Source organism: Lonchura striata, chromosome 30, assembly GCF_046129695.1.
Source record: "Lonchura striata isolate bLonStr1 chromosome 30, bLonStr1.mat, whole genome shotgun sequence".
Classification (NCBI taxonomy): Eukaryota; Metazoa; Chordata; class Aves; order Passeriformes; family Estrildidae; genus Lonchura; species Lonchura striata.
This window is the reverse complement of record NC_134632.1, coordinates 89,601-105,484: the sequence shown is the minus strand read 5'-3', so window position 1 is coordinate 105,484 and position 15,884 is coordinate 89,601. Positions and strand designations below refer to the sequence as shown.

The 15,884-nt window shown below is 53.6% G+C and overlaps 1 protein-coding gene across 1 annotated transcript; it reads left to right on the top strand.

The window, feature by feature from the left end:
- The first annotated feature begins 1,406 nt into the window (after positions 1 to 1,406).
- Positions 1,407 to 13,349, top strand: FRS3 (fibroblast growth factor receptor substrate 3). Its single transcript, XM_021542631.2, has 7 exons — positions 1,407 to 1,504; positions 5,032 to 5,161; positions 5,312 to 5,400; positions 9,466 to 9,652; positions 10,477 to 10,638; positions 10,721 to 10,872; positions 11,698 to 13,349. The coding sequence occupies exons 3-7, from the start codon at positions 5,314 to 5,316 to the stop codon at positions 12,532 to 12,534; spliced, it is 1,425 nt and encodes a 474-aa protein (XP_021398306.2). The 5' UTR covers positions 1,407 to 1,504; positions 5,032 to 5,161; positions 5,312 to 5,313; the 3' UTR covers positions 12,535 to 13,349.
- The last annotated feature ends 2,535 nt before the right edge of the window (positions 13,350 to 15,884 follow it).

Here is a 15,884-nt window from a genome sequence, read left to right as displayed (position 1 = left end):
TTCTGTCTGGCCTCTGTTTTAGGTAGGCCGGGTAAGGCACCACTTGGAGCAACCTGGAAATTGTCCGTGGCAGGAAAGGGATTTTTAAAGTCCTTTCCAACCCAAACCATTTGAGGACACTTTGAAAAATGCCCTGAGCAGGGGGAGAAGCAGGAGGAGGAGGAGGAGGGGTGAGCACCTCCACACTTGGCAGGGTCCCTTGGAGGTCCCCGATGTCCCCACGCTGTCACTGCTGCTTGGCCTCGCTGGGAGCTCGGTCCTGCAGCTTTCTCTGGGCCCAGTTCCTGCCTGGGACTTTGTCCCCGCGGGTGGTGACAGGGCCCCCCTTGTCCCCCGCTCCCCCCATGCTCCTCCATCCCTCCCCAGGGCAGAGAGATCCACGGGCAAAGTCCTCCGTGGGCACAGGGACAGACACAGGGACAGCCAGGGCACTCGGGGCTTTCCCAGGTGGCATCGGCCACTGCGCCGCGGTGACAGTGGCAGCAGTGTCCCCTCGGAGGGCAGGACACCCCAGACACCCCAGGACACCCCTTCAACCCCAGAGTCCCCAAATCCCCCTCCTTTGATCCCAACCCCCCCCAAATCTCCTTCCACTGACCCTTCCTTCAGCAATCCTCCAGCCCAGATCCCCCCAAATCCCCCTGCATTGACCCCCAGAGCCCCTCTCCCTCCCCAGACCCCCAAACCCACTCCCTGACCCCCAAAACCTCTCACAGACACAAAATCCTCTCACTGACTGCAAAACCTCTCACTGACCCCCAAAACCTCTCATTTCCCAGACCCCCAAATCCTCTCACAGACCCAAAATCCTCTCACTGACCCCAAAATCCTCTCAATGACCCCCAATTCTCTCCCAGACCCCCAAACCCACTCTCTCACCCCCAAAACCTCTCACTGACCCCAAAACCTCTCATTTCCCAGACCCCCAAATCCTCTCACTGACCCCCAAACCCACTCCCTGACCTCCAAATCCTTTCACTGACCCCAAAACCTCTCACAGACCCCAAATCCTCTCACTGACCCCAAATCCTCTCGCTGACCCCAAATCCTCTCACTGACCCCAAATCCTCTCGCTGACCCCAAATCCTCTCGCTGACCCCAAATCCTCTCGCTAAGCCCAAAACCTCTCACAGACCCAAAATCCTCTCACTGACCCCAAATCCTCTCCCAGACCCCAAATCCTCTCCCATTCACCCCTTACCACCAGGCCCCGCCCACCCAAGCCCCGCCCACCCCAAGCCCCGCCCACCCAAGCCCCGCCCCTCCTGCTCCGCCCCCGGCGCCCCCCGGCGCCCCCTGGCGGCGGCGCGGGCGGTGTCGCTGCTCCGGCGGGCCCGGCCCGGCCCCGATCGCTCCGGGCCCCACCGGGACCCCCGGAGCCGCCGGGCCGGCCGGGGGCAGGGCCGGGCCGGGGGCCCCGACACGCTCCGGGCCCCGGGAAGGGCCGGGCCGGGGGCTCCTGGGCGCCGCAGCTTCCCGGACGGCGGAGCCGGGAGCGCCTCAGGTACCGAGCCGCGCCTGGAGCGGGGCCGCGGCATCGCCCCCGTCCCCTCCCGCCGGCGCTCCCCGCGCTGCCCCGGCAATTCCCGGTACCCCCGGGGCTCGCCCCTTCCTCAGGCCCCTCGTTCCCGCGGGCTCTGCAGGCCCGTCCTCATCCCTCCATCCCCGTCCTCATCCCTCCATCCTCACCCCTTCATCCTCATCCCCTAATCCCCTTCCTCCTCCCTCCATCCCCTTCCTCCTCCCTCCATCCCCGTCCTCCTCCCTCCATCCCCTTCCTCATCCCTCCATCCCCGTCCTCCTCCCTCCATCCCCTTCCTCATCCCTCCATCCCCTTCCTCATCCCTCCATCCTCATCCTCATCCCTCCAGCCCCCTCCTCCTCCCTCCATCCCCGTCCTCCTCCCTTTATCCTTATCCCTTCATCCCCGTCCTCATCCCCTCATCCCCTTCCTCATCCCCTCATCCCCGTCCTCCTCCCTCCATCCCCTTCCTCATCCCTTCATCGTCTTCCTCCTCTCTCTATCCCTGTCCTCCTCCCTCCATCCCCCTCCTCCTCCCTCCATCCCCTTCCTCATCCCTCCATCCCCCTCCTCCTCCCTCCATGTCCCTGCAGCCCCATCCTCCTCATTCCTGCAGCCCCTTCCGCCTTCCTCCATCCCTTTCCCCATCCCTGCATCCCCTTCCCAGTCTCTTCATCCCCTTCCCCGTCCCTCCATGCAGTTCCTCCTCTCTCCATCCCCTTCTTCCTCCCTGCAGCCCCCTCCTCAGTCCCCCATCCCTTTCCTCTTCCCTCCATCCCCTTCTCCTTGCCATCCTTGCTCCCTCCTTTTCCTGGGATGCCGCGTTGGGTCTGTCCCCACGTGTCCTGGAGGGGTTGATGTGGGCCCAGGAGCTTTTCCACACGAGCTGTCCGTGTGTCCCTGTGCAGGGGGTGTCGGGGTGTCCCCCTGGCCCTTTGGGATTAGGGAATGCTGCTTCCCCCGCTCTGGGTTTAAGGAGGATGAAGGCAGGAGTGGCTTCTGCAGGCTGAGGGTTTGGGAGGGTGGGAACAACCTGGGAATTTGGGAAAGCCTGGTCCAGGCAGGGCTGAGGAGGATTTGGGTTGGGATCCTGAGGGTCTGGATGGGGCTGGTGGCCTCAGGAGGGTCCCAGTGCTGCTGTGGGAGCCGTGCTGGGGTGGTTTTAGGGACTGGCTGGGCTCTGGGCTGGCAAACAGGTGTGGGAAGGTGAGCTGGAAGTGCAGAGCAGGAGCCTGGCGATTCCCAGTGGAATTCTGTGTGGGAGGAATGCTGCTGAAATATTCCCCCAGCCAGGAGCAGCGGGAAGCGCCCAGGGAGCGCTCGGGGAGCTCCTGGTGGTTTTTTAGTTCATTTGTTCAGTTCTCGGTGTAAGAATCGTCCTTGGTGAGCCACAGCACTTCAGGCTGGCCCCTCGTAGGTGGGGATGGGGGGAGAGGAGTGAAGGAATAGCAGAATGTTTTCTCCCAGCCCTTATTCCTGAGGGAATTGCTGAGGTGGGAGTGGGGAGAGGAGCCAGCCCGCAGTGCCCAGGTGGGATGGAGCAGGATCTGTGCTAAATGAGCTTGTGAGGGGAACAAATCCACGCTGAGCCCAGGCCAAGGAGCAGGGGTGGGGTGGCACAGGCAAGGCGTGGTGCCGCTCGAGGGCGGGCAGGTGTGTGCAGGAGGGCAGCTGGCACCGGCTTTGTTTGCTCTCAGCGTGCACAGAAAGAAACTTTTCCTCTTCTGGGCACTTGGCAGGGCTGGGCCATGGTGAGGAGTTCTCCAGGGGCCGAAGGGAAGCGCAGAGGGGCAGTGGGAGGTGATTGATGGGGCTGTTTTGATGTGAAAGTGGAGTGGGACCCTTGGGCAGCTCAAGTGGGGCTCTTTCCCCTCGCTCTGCACTGGAAAGGGCCCAGGGAGCTCTGCCACCCCACGGCCCCGGGTTTCGTTTGGAGCAGGAGCAGGAGCAGGAGAGGAGGAGGAGGAGGAGGAGGAGGAGGAGGAGGAGGAGCAGGAGCAGGAGCAGGAGGAGGAGGCAGATTCTGGCAGAGGGAGAGGGTCCCAATGGAAAGGGGTTCCAAATGGAAAGGCGTTCCAAATGGAAAGGGGTTTCCCATAGAAAGAGGTTCCCAATGGAAAAAGTTTTCCAATGGAAAGAGGTTTCCAGTAGAAAAGATGTTTGCAGCAGGAAGAGGTTTCCAGTGAAGGAGGCTCCTAATGGAAAGAGGTTTCCAATGGAGAGGGGTTCCAATAGAAAGGGATTCCAATGGAAAGGGGTTTCCAATGGAAAGGGGTTCCAAATGGAAGGAGTTTCCAATTGAAAGAGGTTCTAAATGGAATAGGTTTCAATGGAAACAATGGAAAGGGGTTCCAAAGGGAAAGGGGTGTCCAGTGAAAGAGGTTTCTAATGGAAAGAGGTTTCCATCAGAAGGAGGTTTCCAATGAAGAAGGTCCTAATGGAAAGGGGTTCCAAAAGGAAAGAGGTTTCCAATGGAAGGAGTTTCCAATGGAAAGAGGTTCTAAATGGAATGGGTTTCAATGGAAAGGGGTTCCAAAAGGAAAGGGGTTCCAATGGAAAGGGGTTTCCAGTGAAAGAGGTTTCTAATGGAAAGAGGTTTCCAGCAGAAAGATGTTTCCAGCAGAAGGATGTTCCCAATGGAGGGAGGTTCCAATGGAAGGAGGTTTCCAATGGAAAGAGGTTCCAAATGGAAAGAGGTTCCAAATGGAAAGAGATTTTCTGTAGAAAGAGGTTTCCAATGGAAAGGGGTTTCCAATGGAAGGAGGTTCCCAATGGAAAAAGTTTCCCAATGGAAAGAGGGTTCCCAAATTGCCATTTCCATCCCAGGCTGGGGGTCCTGGTGGATCAGGTGGAGACACTGAGCTGCTCTCAGGGCACACCTGGCATCATTCCCTGTCACATGCCCAAGTTCCCATCAGGGACAGCAGAATTTCCCATTGCTCACTACAATTAAAAAAAAAAAACAACAAAAAATCAGGAGTAACTCTGTGAGTGAAAACACAGGAGTATTCCTCACTGCCTCCTTCCTGCCTGATCCTCGCACTGACTGGGTCACATATCAGAATTTTTGTGTTTTCTGGGTCACATATCAGATTTCTTGTGTTTTCTGGCCTTTCTTTGCTTCTCCTCCTCCGAAGCAGAGCAGCTGCTGGTTCTCTGACCCTGAAGGACCTTCCTTGCAGTGAAGGCACCTTCGCATTCCTCAGCAGCTGCCTCACCACCCCTGGCTGCTCAGCTTTATTTCCTTCACCCCGCTAAACCCCACTCCTCTGTAGCATCCCAAATCCAGGAAATAAAATAGCTCTTCTTTAAATCTTTAAAAGTTATTTTTAGCTGTGCATTTTTCATCGCTGTGCAGAGTTTTCTGTGTTGATGTAAATGTAATTAATTAAACACAAAATGCACCTGCTTTCCTTGGGTTGTCTGAAGGGAAGTTCAGTCACTCTCCCACCCCCTGCCTTTTAATTTTCTCTGCTTTTATCGTTGTTTAATTGTGTTCTCCTTGCCAGGTGGAAGATGGGAGTGTTCCCCTCATGTTTTAGGTGAAACTTGCTTGCCATGAAATCCCGAGGGAGGTAGAGGGACTGCAGTGGGAATTCCTTCTCACTCCTCCACGACAAATCCAACAACTGCCTAATGGTAGGAACTGGTTTTAATTAACACAACTCTCGTTAATCAGGGAGCAGAGCAAAGAGCTGGAGCTCCAGCCCCACGGGGATGGGGGAGGGCACAGCTGGAGATGCTGGGGGAGTTGGATTTGGGATCTGACCGTGCCTGTCCTGTCCCCAGGGATGTCCTCTCTGCCTGGCGTCATGGGGAGCTGCTGCAGCTGTCTGTGCTCAGACAGCATCCCAGACAACCACCCCACCAAATTCAAGGTAAAGTTTTGCCCTTCCAACCCCATCAGAGGGTCTGGGACAGCTCTGACTGCATGAGGAGAGAGCAAACTCCTGCCCCTGCACACAAATATGAAAATTCATCATTCTGTTTTGTTTTTTTTTTAATTTTTCCCCTTTCCTTAAGAAACTCCTGCTGAAAATGTGCTTGTATTTGCTGCTAAATCACCTCTGCTTGAGAAATGCAAGGAAATGGGGGACTGGAAAGAAAAACCTTTTATTGCTCAGGGCTGTGTTCCAGGGCTCAGCCACAGCAGCTGAGCTGCCAAGGGCTGCCAGCCACAGATCCCTGCTGCCAGCTGGGAAAAAGGCAGCAGGAAAAGGGGGGAATCCATGGAATTGCTCAGGGACACCTGGAGAGCCCTGTCCAGCTCTGGGCCCTCACAGCAAGGGAGATGTGGAGGGGTTGGAGGGAAGGGAAAGGAGCTGCAGCACCTGGAGAGGGGTTTGGAGAATCCTGAGGGAGCTGGGAAGGGTTTGGAGAATCCTGAGGGGGCTGGGAAGGGTTTGCAGAGTCCTGAGGGAGCTGGGAAAGATTTGGAAAATCCTGAGGGAGCTGGGAAAGGTTTGGAGGATCCTGAGGGAGCTGGGAAGCGTTTGGAGAATCCTGGGGGAGCTGGGAAGGGTTTGGAGAGTCCTGAGGGAGAATCCTGAAGGAGCTGGGAAGGGTTTGGAGAATCCTGAGGGAGCTGGGAAGGGTTTGGAGAGTCCTGAGGGAGCTGAGAAGGGGCTCAGCCTGGAGCAAAGGAGGCTCAGGGGGAATTTCTGGCCCTGACAGGAGGGGACAGCCGGGGGGATTTGGGATCTTATCCCAGGGAACAGCCTCAGGCTGGGCCAGGGGACATCAGTGATGATGAGAGGAACAGGGAGACTCCAAGAGATGGTCAGAAGAATCCAAATTTATTGTGGGCTACCTATGCTTATACACTATTTTAGGAAGGCTACTGATGTTTTGCTGCAATGATTGAGTTAATCAGCACATAAACAAACGTAGCATTTTACAACATCTCTTGCTTGCAGGAGTCTTGATGCAATTTTCTTACCCAGTAAGTCAGCCTGGTTTAATCTTCTTGGGATCTTCAAAGCTGTTTGTTCTTGCCAAGGCATCCTGATTGTCAAATCTCGTGTGCTAGCCAGGTCCAAAGTCTTTTGTGTGTCTCAAAAAGGGGAGGTTTAGGCTGGAAATCAGCAGGAATTTCCTCATGGAAAGCGTGGCCAGGCCTTGGAAGTGCCCAGGGAGTTCCCCCCTGTGGCAGCAGCTCTCAGACAACTTTCCCAAGCACCGTTCTGGGAAGGGCTGTGAGAAGATCAGAGAAAAGAACGAGAAACAAATCTTAACTTACTACACCTGCTGCTGTGAACCTGTGGAATGTGTTATGGAGATTTGTTTACCAAAGGGTGATTTCTTAATTAGCCAGTGTTTGGACTGGAGGAGCAATTAGCCCAAATGTATCATGTCTATAAAAGCATGAGTTTCTTAATAAAGAAAGAGATAATTTCTTCCTTGATAGAAGTTTAGAAATAGAAAATTGCTTTCTTAATAAAGAAAAGGATCGAGCTCCTGTCAATGGGTGGAGTTGAAACCAGGGTCCTCATAAAACAGGAAAGAACAAACGTTGAATCAGTATGGTTAATGCAATGTTCTCTGTTTATTAGAGAGAAGATGGCAGTTTATATACACTTTATATACATTATATAGTTTACAGTTTACAAAGGCACTCTGATTGGCAAGATAACACTGTTTGTCTTTGTCTTAAGGTGGCCTAAACCTCACACTATAAACTTACACTGCTTCACACCCAGACAGCCCAGTGCTTCACATCACACCTTAATACAATTTCTAACTGCACCACAAACTCTCAATTTCTGGCTGTGTCACAAACTCTCAATTTTTGGCTGTGCCACAAACTCTCAATTTCTGTGTCCCAGGCTTGGAGGCCTCACAAGGCCCAGACCTGAGGCCTAGACTGGAGTAGCTCAAATCTCATTCCAAACAGAAATTGTGCCCTCTCTCTCTCAGAAATGCTGCAAATGTGGAGTTTCTATCAATTTTTCCCCCAGGCCTGTTCCCTTATTGTGCCACCCCTGTGCAGATTTGGTCTTGTTGATCTTCTCCACCCGGGCCAGTGCGTGGCTGTGATTGAGCGAGGGACAGGTAAAAAGTCAATTTCAGAAGGCAAATAAATGAACATTTATTCAAAAGCACTTCTCTCTTTTATAGAGAACATCCTGAACATTAATTCCATCGGTCCTAAAGTAAAAACATTTCACCTGGCTAGTGCACTGGCCTTAGGTCAGTGTGACAGAACATAAACAATATGAGTGGAAAACAAGATAATCGATTGTTTACATTCCTCTTGGACTTTTTCCCAGGCTTTGCCTGGCAGAAATTGTCACTCCAGGACACGAGAAAGCACCACGTGAGCTGCTCTATTGTGAAGGTAAAAGAGCAAGTTTATTTAGTTTATTTTTCTGACTCCAGCACTGATGGTTTTCCAAAGGTGGCAGTGGATTGGAGGGTGAAGGTGCCACCTCTCCAACAACTCTGGACAAACCCCCAGCCCATCAGATCTCTCCGCCTCTATGAAGGAGTACAAAACAATCAGTTATTTACATAAAGCGTGTGAGAAAGTTCCCTGCAAGAATATAAACTCAGAAGGCTTTAGAAAATCAGGGCGACAAGAAATCTTCATCTTTCTCTTGATTTATTAAAAAAATACGGATATTGATCTAGTACTGATATCCAGCTGTGAGGGACAAAAACTCTCTGACAGTTTAAAGTTACAAAGTGTGTGTTTATTGTGTTTACTGTGTGTGGGATTGCTCCCAAATCCACACCGCAGCTTCCAGGTGATTGCAGAGCCCTTTTATCCATACAAATACCCAAAATACAAATACATATTCATCATTTTGGTACATCCCATTCCTCACTTCGTATGCTAATTATTTCAAAAGCTATTTAAGCATAGTTTGTTCTTTGAAATGGGTCCCTTTCATGGGGAGGGGTCCCAAAATTAGGAAGTCAATGAAGTCTTCCTCCTTCTGACCTTTCTACCTTTTCAATGCAAATATGACAAATGAACTCTAGGTAGAACTCCCATTTTTTGTCTTCAATTGGTTTCAGAACAGAGGAGGCCACAATTGTCTTATGTTCCTAAAAGCTATTTATCAATTTATATTCTTCATTATAAACCCAGCTAACTCAGCATTGTGCTGACAAGCAATCATTAGTTAACTCCTAACTCTTAACTTCATCAAGGCCTACTCATTTATTTGAATTAGTAAGGCTTATCTCTAACTAAAATCTTAGCTCCTCTAACATCTCTAAATTCTTTAAAATTGACATTTCACTCTGAACAAACGGAGGACGTGCACAATCCATGCCCTGGTGGCTCCCACCCTGCAGGTGACTGTCGCTGTCGAGGCGAGACGGGAATGAGAAGATTCTGACTCAGAAGGCTGTGAGAGTAAAACTCTGGTTTATTTAAAATACACTGCTCTTTATACAGAGCTGTGTGAGGACCAACAGAAAAAAAACTGAGAGTAAAACTCCGATTTATTCAAAATGCACCGCTCTTTTATACAGAGCTTCGTGAGGACCAACTCCATTGGTCCAATGGAAAAAAACTGAGAGTAAAACTCTGATTTATTCAAAATACACCATTCTTTTATACAGAGCTTCGTGAGGACCAGCTCCATTGGTCCAATGGAAAAAAAACTGAGTAAAACTCTGATTTATTCAAAATACACTGCGAGGACCAACTCCATTGGTCCAATGGAAAAAAAACTGAGAATAAAACTCTGGTTTATTCAAAATACACTGCTCTTTATACAGAGCTTCAGGAGGACCAACTCCATTGGTCCGAAGTGAAAACAACGCACTCCATTGGTGTACAGTGCTTGATGCACAGTGATAGAACTGAACTGTAAATAATGTGAACAACAAGAGAGATAAAGAATTATTTACATTCCTCTCCAGCTCTTTCCCAGGCTCCTGCCTGGCTAGAAACTCTCGTTTCTCTCTTTGACCGAACCTGAGCCCCGCAGGTGACCAACGTGGACGACGAGGGGCAGGAGCTGGGCTCGGGGGTGCTGGAGCTGGCGCCGGGGGAGCTGGTGCTGCACTCGCACAAGCGCGATGCCGTGCGGTGGCCCTACCTGTGCCTGCGGCGCTACGGCTTCGACGCCAACCTCTTCTCCTTCGAGAGCGGCCGCCGCTGCCGCACCGGCCAGGGTGAGGGGCTGGGGCTGGGGACGGGGCTGGGGGCTCCCTGGGGGCTCCCTGGGGGCAGGAGCAGTGCCCTGGGCAGTTATTTCATGAATAATCCACAGGTTTGGTCTCTTCCATCCCAAACCATTCTGTATTCCATGATTTCTGCTGTTATTTCCTGAATAATCCACAGGGTTGGTCCATTCCATCCCAAACCATCCTGCATTCCATTAATTCTGCTGGTATATTTTGGATAATCCACGGGGTTGGTCCTGAATAATCCACAGGGTTGGCCTCTTCCATCCCAAACCATTCTGTATTCCATGATTTCTGCTGTTATTTCCTGAATAATCCACAGGGTTGGTCCATTCCATCCCAAACCATCCTGCATTCCATTAATTCTGCTGGTATATCTTGGATAATCCACAGGGTTGGTCCTGAATAATCCACAGGATTGGTCTCTTCCAACCCAAACTATCCTGCATTCCATGATTTCTGCTGTTAATCCACAGGGTTGGTCTCCCAACCCAAACCATCCTGCATTCCATGATTTCTGCTGTTAATCCACAGGGTTGGTCCTTTCCAACCCAAACCATCCTGCATTCCATGATTTCTGCTGTTATTTCTTGGATAATCCACAGGGTTGGTCCTTTCCAACCCAAACCATCCTGCATTCCATGATTTCTGCTGTTAGTTCCTGCATAATCCACAGGCTGTTTTCCTGTGGCTTGATGCTGTTAAAACAGCAGCAGAAGAAATCAGAATTCCTTTAGAAACGGGAACGACACATATTTTTCGCAGCGGGATCACTTCCTTGCTGTTCTAACCCTCCTCTCTGTCCCCGGCAGGGATTTTTGCCTTCAAGTGCTCCCGAGCAGAGGAGATCTTCAACCTGCTGCAGGAGCTGATGCAGTGCAACAGCATCAACGTGGTGGAGGAGCCCGTGGTGATCACCAGGAGCAGCCACCCCTCGGAGCGGGAGCTGCCCCGCAGCCCCCAGGGCCCCACCAGTAAGAGCCCAGCTCACCCTGGAAGCACAAATAATTCTATTTTGTACCAATTTAACGGTCCTCTGCCCTGATTCCCTCACAGGTCTGGGCTACACTGGACTTCCCAATGGATTTCACAGCTTCCCTGGAGAATCCCTGTCCTACTCTGCAGGGCAGCACCCCTCAGTGAGCAGCCTGAGACATTCCTCTGTGGGGGAAGACTCTACCCACCCCCTCCTGGGGCCTGAGGAGCAGGTAAACCCATGCTCAACTCTGCTGGGTGCAATTCTGGGCTTCCCTCACCCAAAGCTCAGGGGACCCCCACACCTTGTCCCTCTCTTTATTCTCTTTATTTCCTTTTGCTCCTGGAGGCTCCTGCTCTTTGATACTTTGCTGGAACTGGTGTTCTGTCAGAAAAACTGAGTTTTATCCTCAGCCCAGTGGTATTTTTGGGTGCAGTTACCCGCCAGCTGTCACACAACCCCTCAATTCAGACTCTTTTCGGTTTTGGTTTTGAGGTTCAGCTCTTTGCTCGCAGTTGTAGAATTTTAAAATTTTTCCTACCAAACCCAGCTGGTCTGAGGCACCGCCAGGGTGGCCTGGGCAGGTGTGAGGGTTGTGGGATCACCTGTGAGCCACTCGAGGAGTGAGAAGTTTGTGAGATGTGCACGGAGCATGCCACAGAACCCCGAATCGCTGAGGCTGGAAAAGATTAAATCCGACCTGTGCCCAGTCCCCACCCTGAGCACTCAGTGCCACATCCAGGTGACACCTCCAGGGATGGGCAGTCCACACCTGGGCAGCCCCTTCCAAAGGCTGACCAGCCTTTCCATGAGGAAATTCCTGCAGATATCCATCTGTGAGGGCACACTGTGTGTCTGCAGCTGCACTCTTGTCTCTCCCAGCCCGCAAAACCCAAACCAACACCTACATTTTGCCTCCAAAATCCTTCCCAACTTCCAGAATCCTTTCTCCTCACCTGCCACTGAGGAATTCCCCTCTCGTGGTGGTTTCTCGGCTGCTTTGCTCTGGTCTCTGCTGTCTCCTCCTTTCACTGTCCCTCTGCTTCTCTCCTTGCAGTCCCACACCTACGTCAACACCGGGGAGCCGGAGCCGAGGGGCCGGCACTGTGTGCACTCCTTGCCTGAAGCCCACCCTCCTTTCCCCCCTAGGAACCACAGCTGCTCCCTGGAAGACCGAAACCCCCAGGTCTTCCTGCAGCCAGGGGAGGTGAAATTCGTGCTGGCTCCCAGCTCCGGCTGCCGCCGGCCGTGCCCACAACGCCGGCCGCACCTCTGCCCTCCCAACAACAACAACAACGAGTGCCAGGAGGGCTGCCCGTCCCCACAGTGCGTCTATGAGAACCTCAATGGCCTGGTGGCCCCCAGCACCTCATCCCTGAGCCGCTCCAAGGCGTCCCAGGAGGATGGGAGCTGCTGCCAGCGCCGCTCGGCGCTGCTGCACTACGAGAACCTGCCGGCGCTGCCACCGCTGTGGGAGCTGCAGCCGGCCCGGCAGGGGCACGAGGACGCTGGCATGGCACCCACGCCATCCCCAAATGGTTTCTCTGAGGCGGGCGAGGAGGAGCCCCTGCAGAGCTCCGCGGCCTCGCAGCCGCGCCGCGCTTTCCTGCCCAGGGCCCGGCGCAGCCGCCTGCCCAACGTCTTCAGCTTCGACTTCCCCCGGCCTTGCCCGGAGCCTCCTCGGCAGCTCAACTACATCCAGGTGGAGCTGGAGCCCGAGCCCTGCCCGGGCCGGCAGGAGCCGCGGGCCAGCCCCGGCGCCCGCCGCGCCAACTCCTACGCCATCATCGACCTCAAGAAGACGGCGGCCATGTCCAGCCTGCAGCGGGCCCTGCCCAGGGACGACGGCACCTCGAGGAAAACGCGGCACAACAGCACCGACCTGCCCCTCTGAGGGCCCCCCGTGCCAGCCCCGTGGCGTGGCTTTGCTCCCTGCCCCTCGCCGTGTCCTGCCCCGTGGGGCTCCCACTCGCCGTCGCCTTCCCCGGGCGCCCGGCGTGGCTCCTGCAGCTGCTGCTGTCGAGGCTCGTCCATCTGTCCGTCTGTCCTCCCCTCTCTGTGTTGCTCGTTTTCCAAGCCTCAACTGGAGTTCTGTGCAGATGGAGCCTATTCCCCATGGATTTCCCATCTCCACTGTGGTGAGGCAAAGTCTGCTCCCAAAACTGGAGCTCTGTGTAGATGGAGCCCGTTCCCTGAGGATTTCCCTTCTCCACTGTGGTGAGGTAGAGTGTTCCTAAAACTGGAGCTCTGTGCAGATGGAGCCCGTTCCCCATGGATTTCCCATCTCCAGGGGAGCTCTGTGGTGAGGGAGTCTGCTCCCAAAACTGGAGCTCTGTGCAGTTGGAGCTCTTTCCCCATGGATTTCCCATCTCCAGGAGAGCTCTGTGGTGAGGCCACTCCAGAGCTGGGATTTGCCTTTGTGGTTGCAGTGGTGCCTGGACATGAGGGAGCTCACGCCGTGGCCTTTCCCCCCTCAGCTCGCTGTTTGTTCCTGAAGCTTTTTATCCTTCTGTCCCTGTCTCAGATCCAATTTCAATTGGGCAGCTGCAATGGAACGAGGAGGACACAGAGCCATGGGCACACACTGTGATCACAGAAACCTGATTGCCTAAATCCTTAAATTCCCTCCCCTGCTTTAGATGAGGAGGGAAAGGCCACAACCACGAGGGAGATTGGAAGTTTGGTCTAGAAAACTTCACTTGTGCCATACCCTGCTTTGTTGGTTTTTTTTTTTATGAGGGTTCTATGAGAAGTGCTGTGGGTTTATTTATTTGTTTACTTATTTATTTATGAACTGCTCCTTTGCATCCCAGCTGGTTGCCAAACTGGCGCCAGTCTGCAGCGCGCGCTCGCTGGGGCTCGCTCCTGCTGGGGAAGGAGGTCCCAAAAGAGCTCGGTGGCTTTGCTGAGCCACCAGCTGGGGGAAGAACACTGTGGAGAAGAGCAGCTGGGAATGGAGAATGGATGAACTGGGGGCTGGCTGTCACGGGGTGGGTGGGAAATGGAATGGGAGACGTGGGAGTGGGAGCGGAGCCGCCGGGCAGCCGAGCTTGGAGTGGCATCAAAGCCCTTGCTGTGCCCACGTGCCCGGCTGGGGCCGGGAGCAGCCCCGGCTCGGTGGCAGGAGTGAATGTGCACTTTGTTCTCTCAGCTGGGGACCTGGAAGGGCTCAAATTCCGGGTACATTCGTGGCCTTTTGCTGTGGATTTTTGTCTCCATGCCGGGGTGGCGCTGAGCCGCCCCCGGATTGTCCCCTGGTCCCTCCCCGCAGGACACGCGGTGCCTCGGCCTTTCCCTGGGTTTCTCTGTGCCTGTTCCGGTGGAGAGCAGTGCTCTGGGGTGCTCTGGGGTGCTCTGGGATGCTCTGGGGTGCTCTGGGGTGCTCTGGGATTCTCTGAGATGCTCTGGGATGCTCTGGGGTGCTCTGGGGTGCTCTGGGATGCCCCAGGATGCTCTGGGGTGATCTGGGATTCTCTGGGATGCTCTGGGATGCTCTGGGGTGCTCTGAGATGCTCTGGGATTCTCTGGGGTGCTCTGGGATCCTCTGGGGTGCTCTGGGATTCTCCGGGATTCTCTGAGATGCTCTGGGGTGCTCTGGGATTCTCTGGGGTGCTCTGGGGTGCTCTGGGATTCTCTGGAATTCTCTGGGGTGCTCTGGGATTCTCTGAGATGCTCTGGGGTGCTCTGGGAGTCTCTGGGATTCTCTGGGACTCTCTGGGATTCTCTGGGATGCTCTGGGATTCTCTGGGGTGCCCTGGGGTGCTCTGGAATTCTCTGGAATTCTCTGGGGTGCCCTGGGGTGCCCTGGAGCCCCAGCTCCCTGCTCCTGTGTCCCTGTGCCTCCTGGGGCAGGAGCAGGGCCAAGCCTCGTGTCCCCCTTGTCCTTCCACGTGTCCCGCCCTTGACGTGGGTGGAAGAGGAGCGAGCCCATGCCCAGCTCCAGGGGCCAGCGGCTCGGGTCCCAGCTTTTGGAAGTTCAGCCTTCCTCTGGTTTTTGGTGCTGGCACGTCCTGCGGAGCCGTGGCCCTGCGGGGAGCAAGGCCGCGTGTCCCCACGTGTCCCCAGGCTGGGTGGTGCCATGTTTGTGTCGCAGAACGTGGAGTTCCTGCCTCGCTGTTGCACTATAAATTCCAAGTGTGCCACACGCTTCGATCCACTGGTTTTAATTTTTGGTTTGGAGGTCCTTGTGCTCGTCTTCCATTCTTTCGTCCGTCCCTTGTGTTACCTGTGACTGAAAGGAGACCCAAGTAATATATTTTTATATGTATAACAAATGACTTTATTTGAAGGAAAAACAAAAAAACAATCCCCCACCCTAAGTAATGTATCCCCCTAAATCCAGCTTTCATTTAGGGAAGTGAGAGAAGAAATTGTTTATATCTATCTATATATATCTATATATATATACATATATAAAAGTTAACTGCGTTAAGCTTTAATTATAATAAAGTATTTAAATAAAGAGTTTTAAGCTGTCAGTGTCATCCTTGGAGAAATGCGGGATATCCTTTGAAAAATCCGGGATATCCTTGGAGAAATGCGGGATATCCTTTGAAAAATCCGGGATATCCTTGGAGAAATGAGGGATATCCTTTGAGAAATGTGGGATATCCTTTGAGCAATCCGGGATATCCTTTGAGAAATGCGGGATATCCTTTGAGAAATGCGGAATATCCTTTGAAAAATCCAGGATATCCTTGGAGAAATGCAGGATATCCTTTTGGAAATGCGGGATATCCTTTGGGAAATGCGGGATATCCTTTGAGAAATGCGGGATATCCTTGGAGAAATGCGGGATATCCTTGGAGAAATGCGGGATCTTGGTTTTTCCCGGCGCAGGGGAGCGCAGGGAAGGCTGGAGCCGCTTTTGGGGCTGCCCTCGCTGTCCCCGCAGCTCCGGTGACATTTTTGGGATTCTCCCGGCGTCGCAGCTTCCTCTAGCGGCCGTGGGGAAACGCTTCCAGAGGAGGATCCGGGCTGGGATTGGGAAGCGAGCAGGGAATTCCAGCCCGTGTTCTCTCCTCCTTCGGTTCTGTGATTTGGGTTTTTCCCCCCCCCGTGGCTGTTTTGTTTGGGTTGGGAATGTTTCCCCATTCTGTAAGGAACCTTGTGAAGGTGGATTTTAGGGATTTTCCTTTGGGTCTGACACCTTCTGCTGGGCTTTCCCTGCGGATGCACGGCAGCAGGTGCTGCTGGATTGGATGGGAAACTGGACTGGGACACCCGGTGATCCCTCAGCCATGG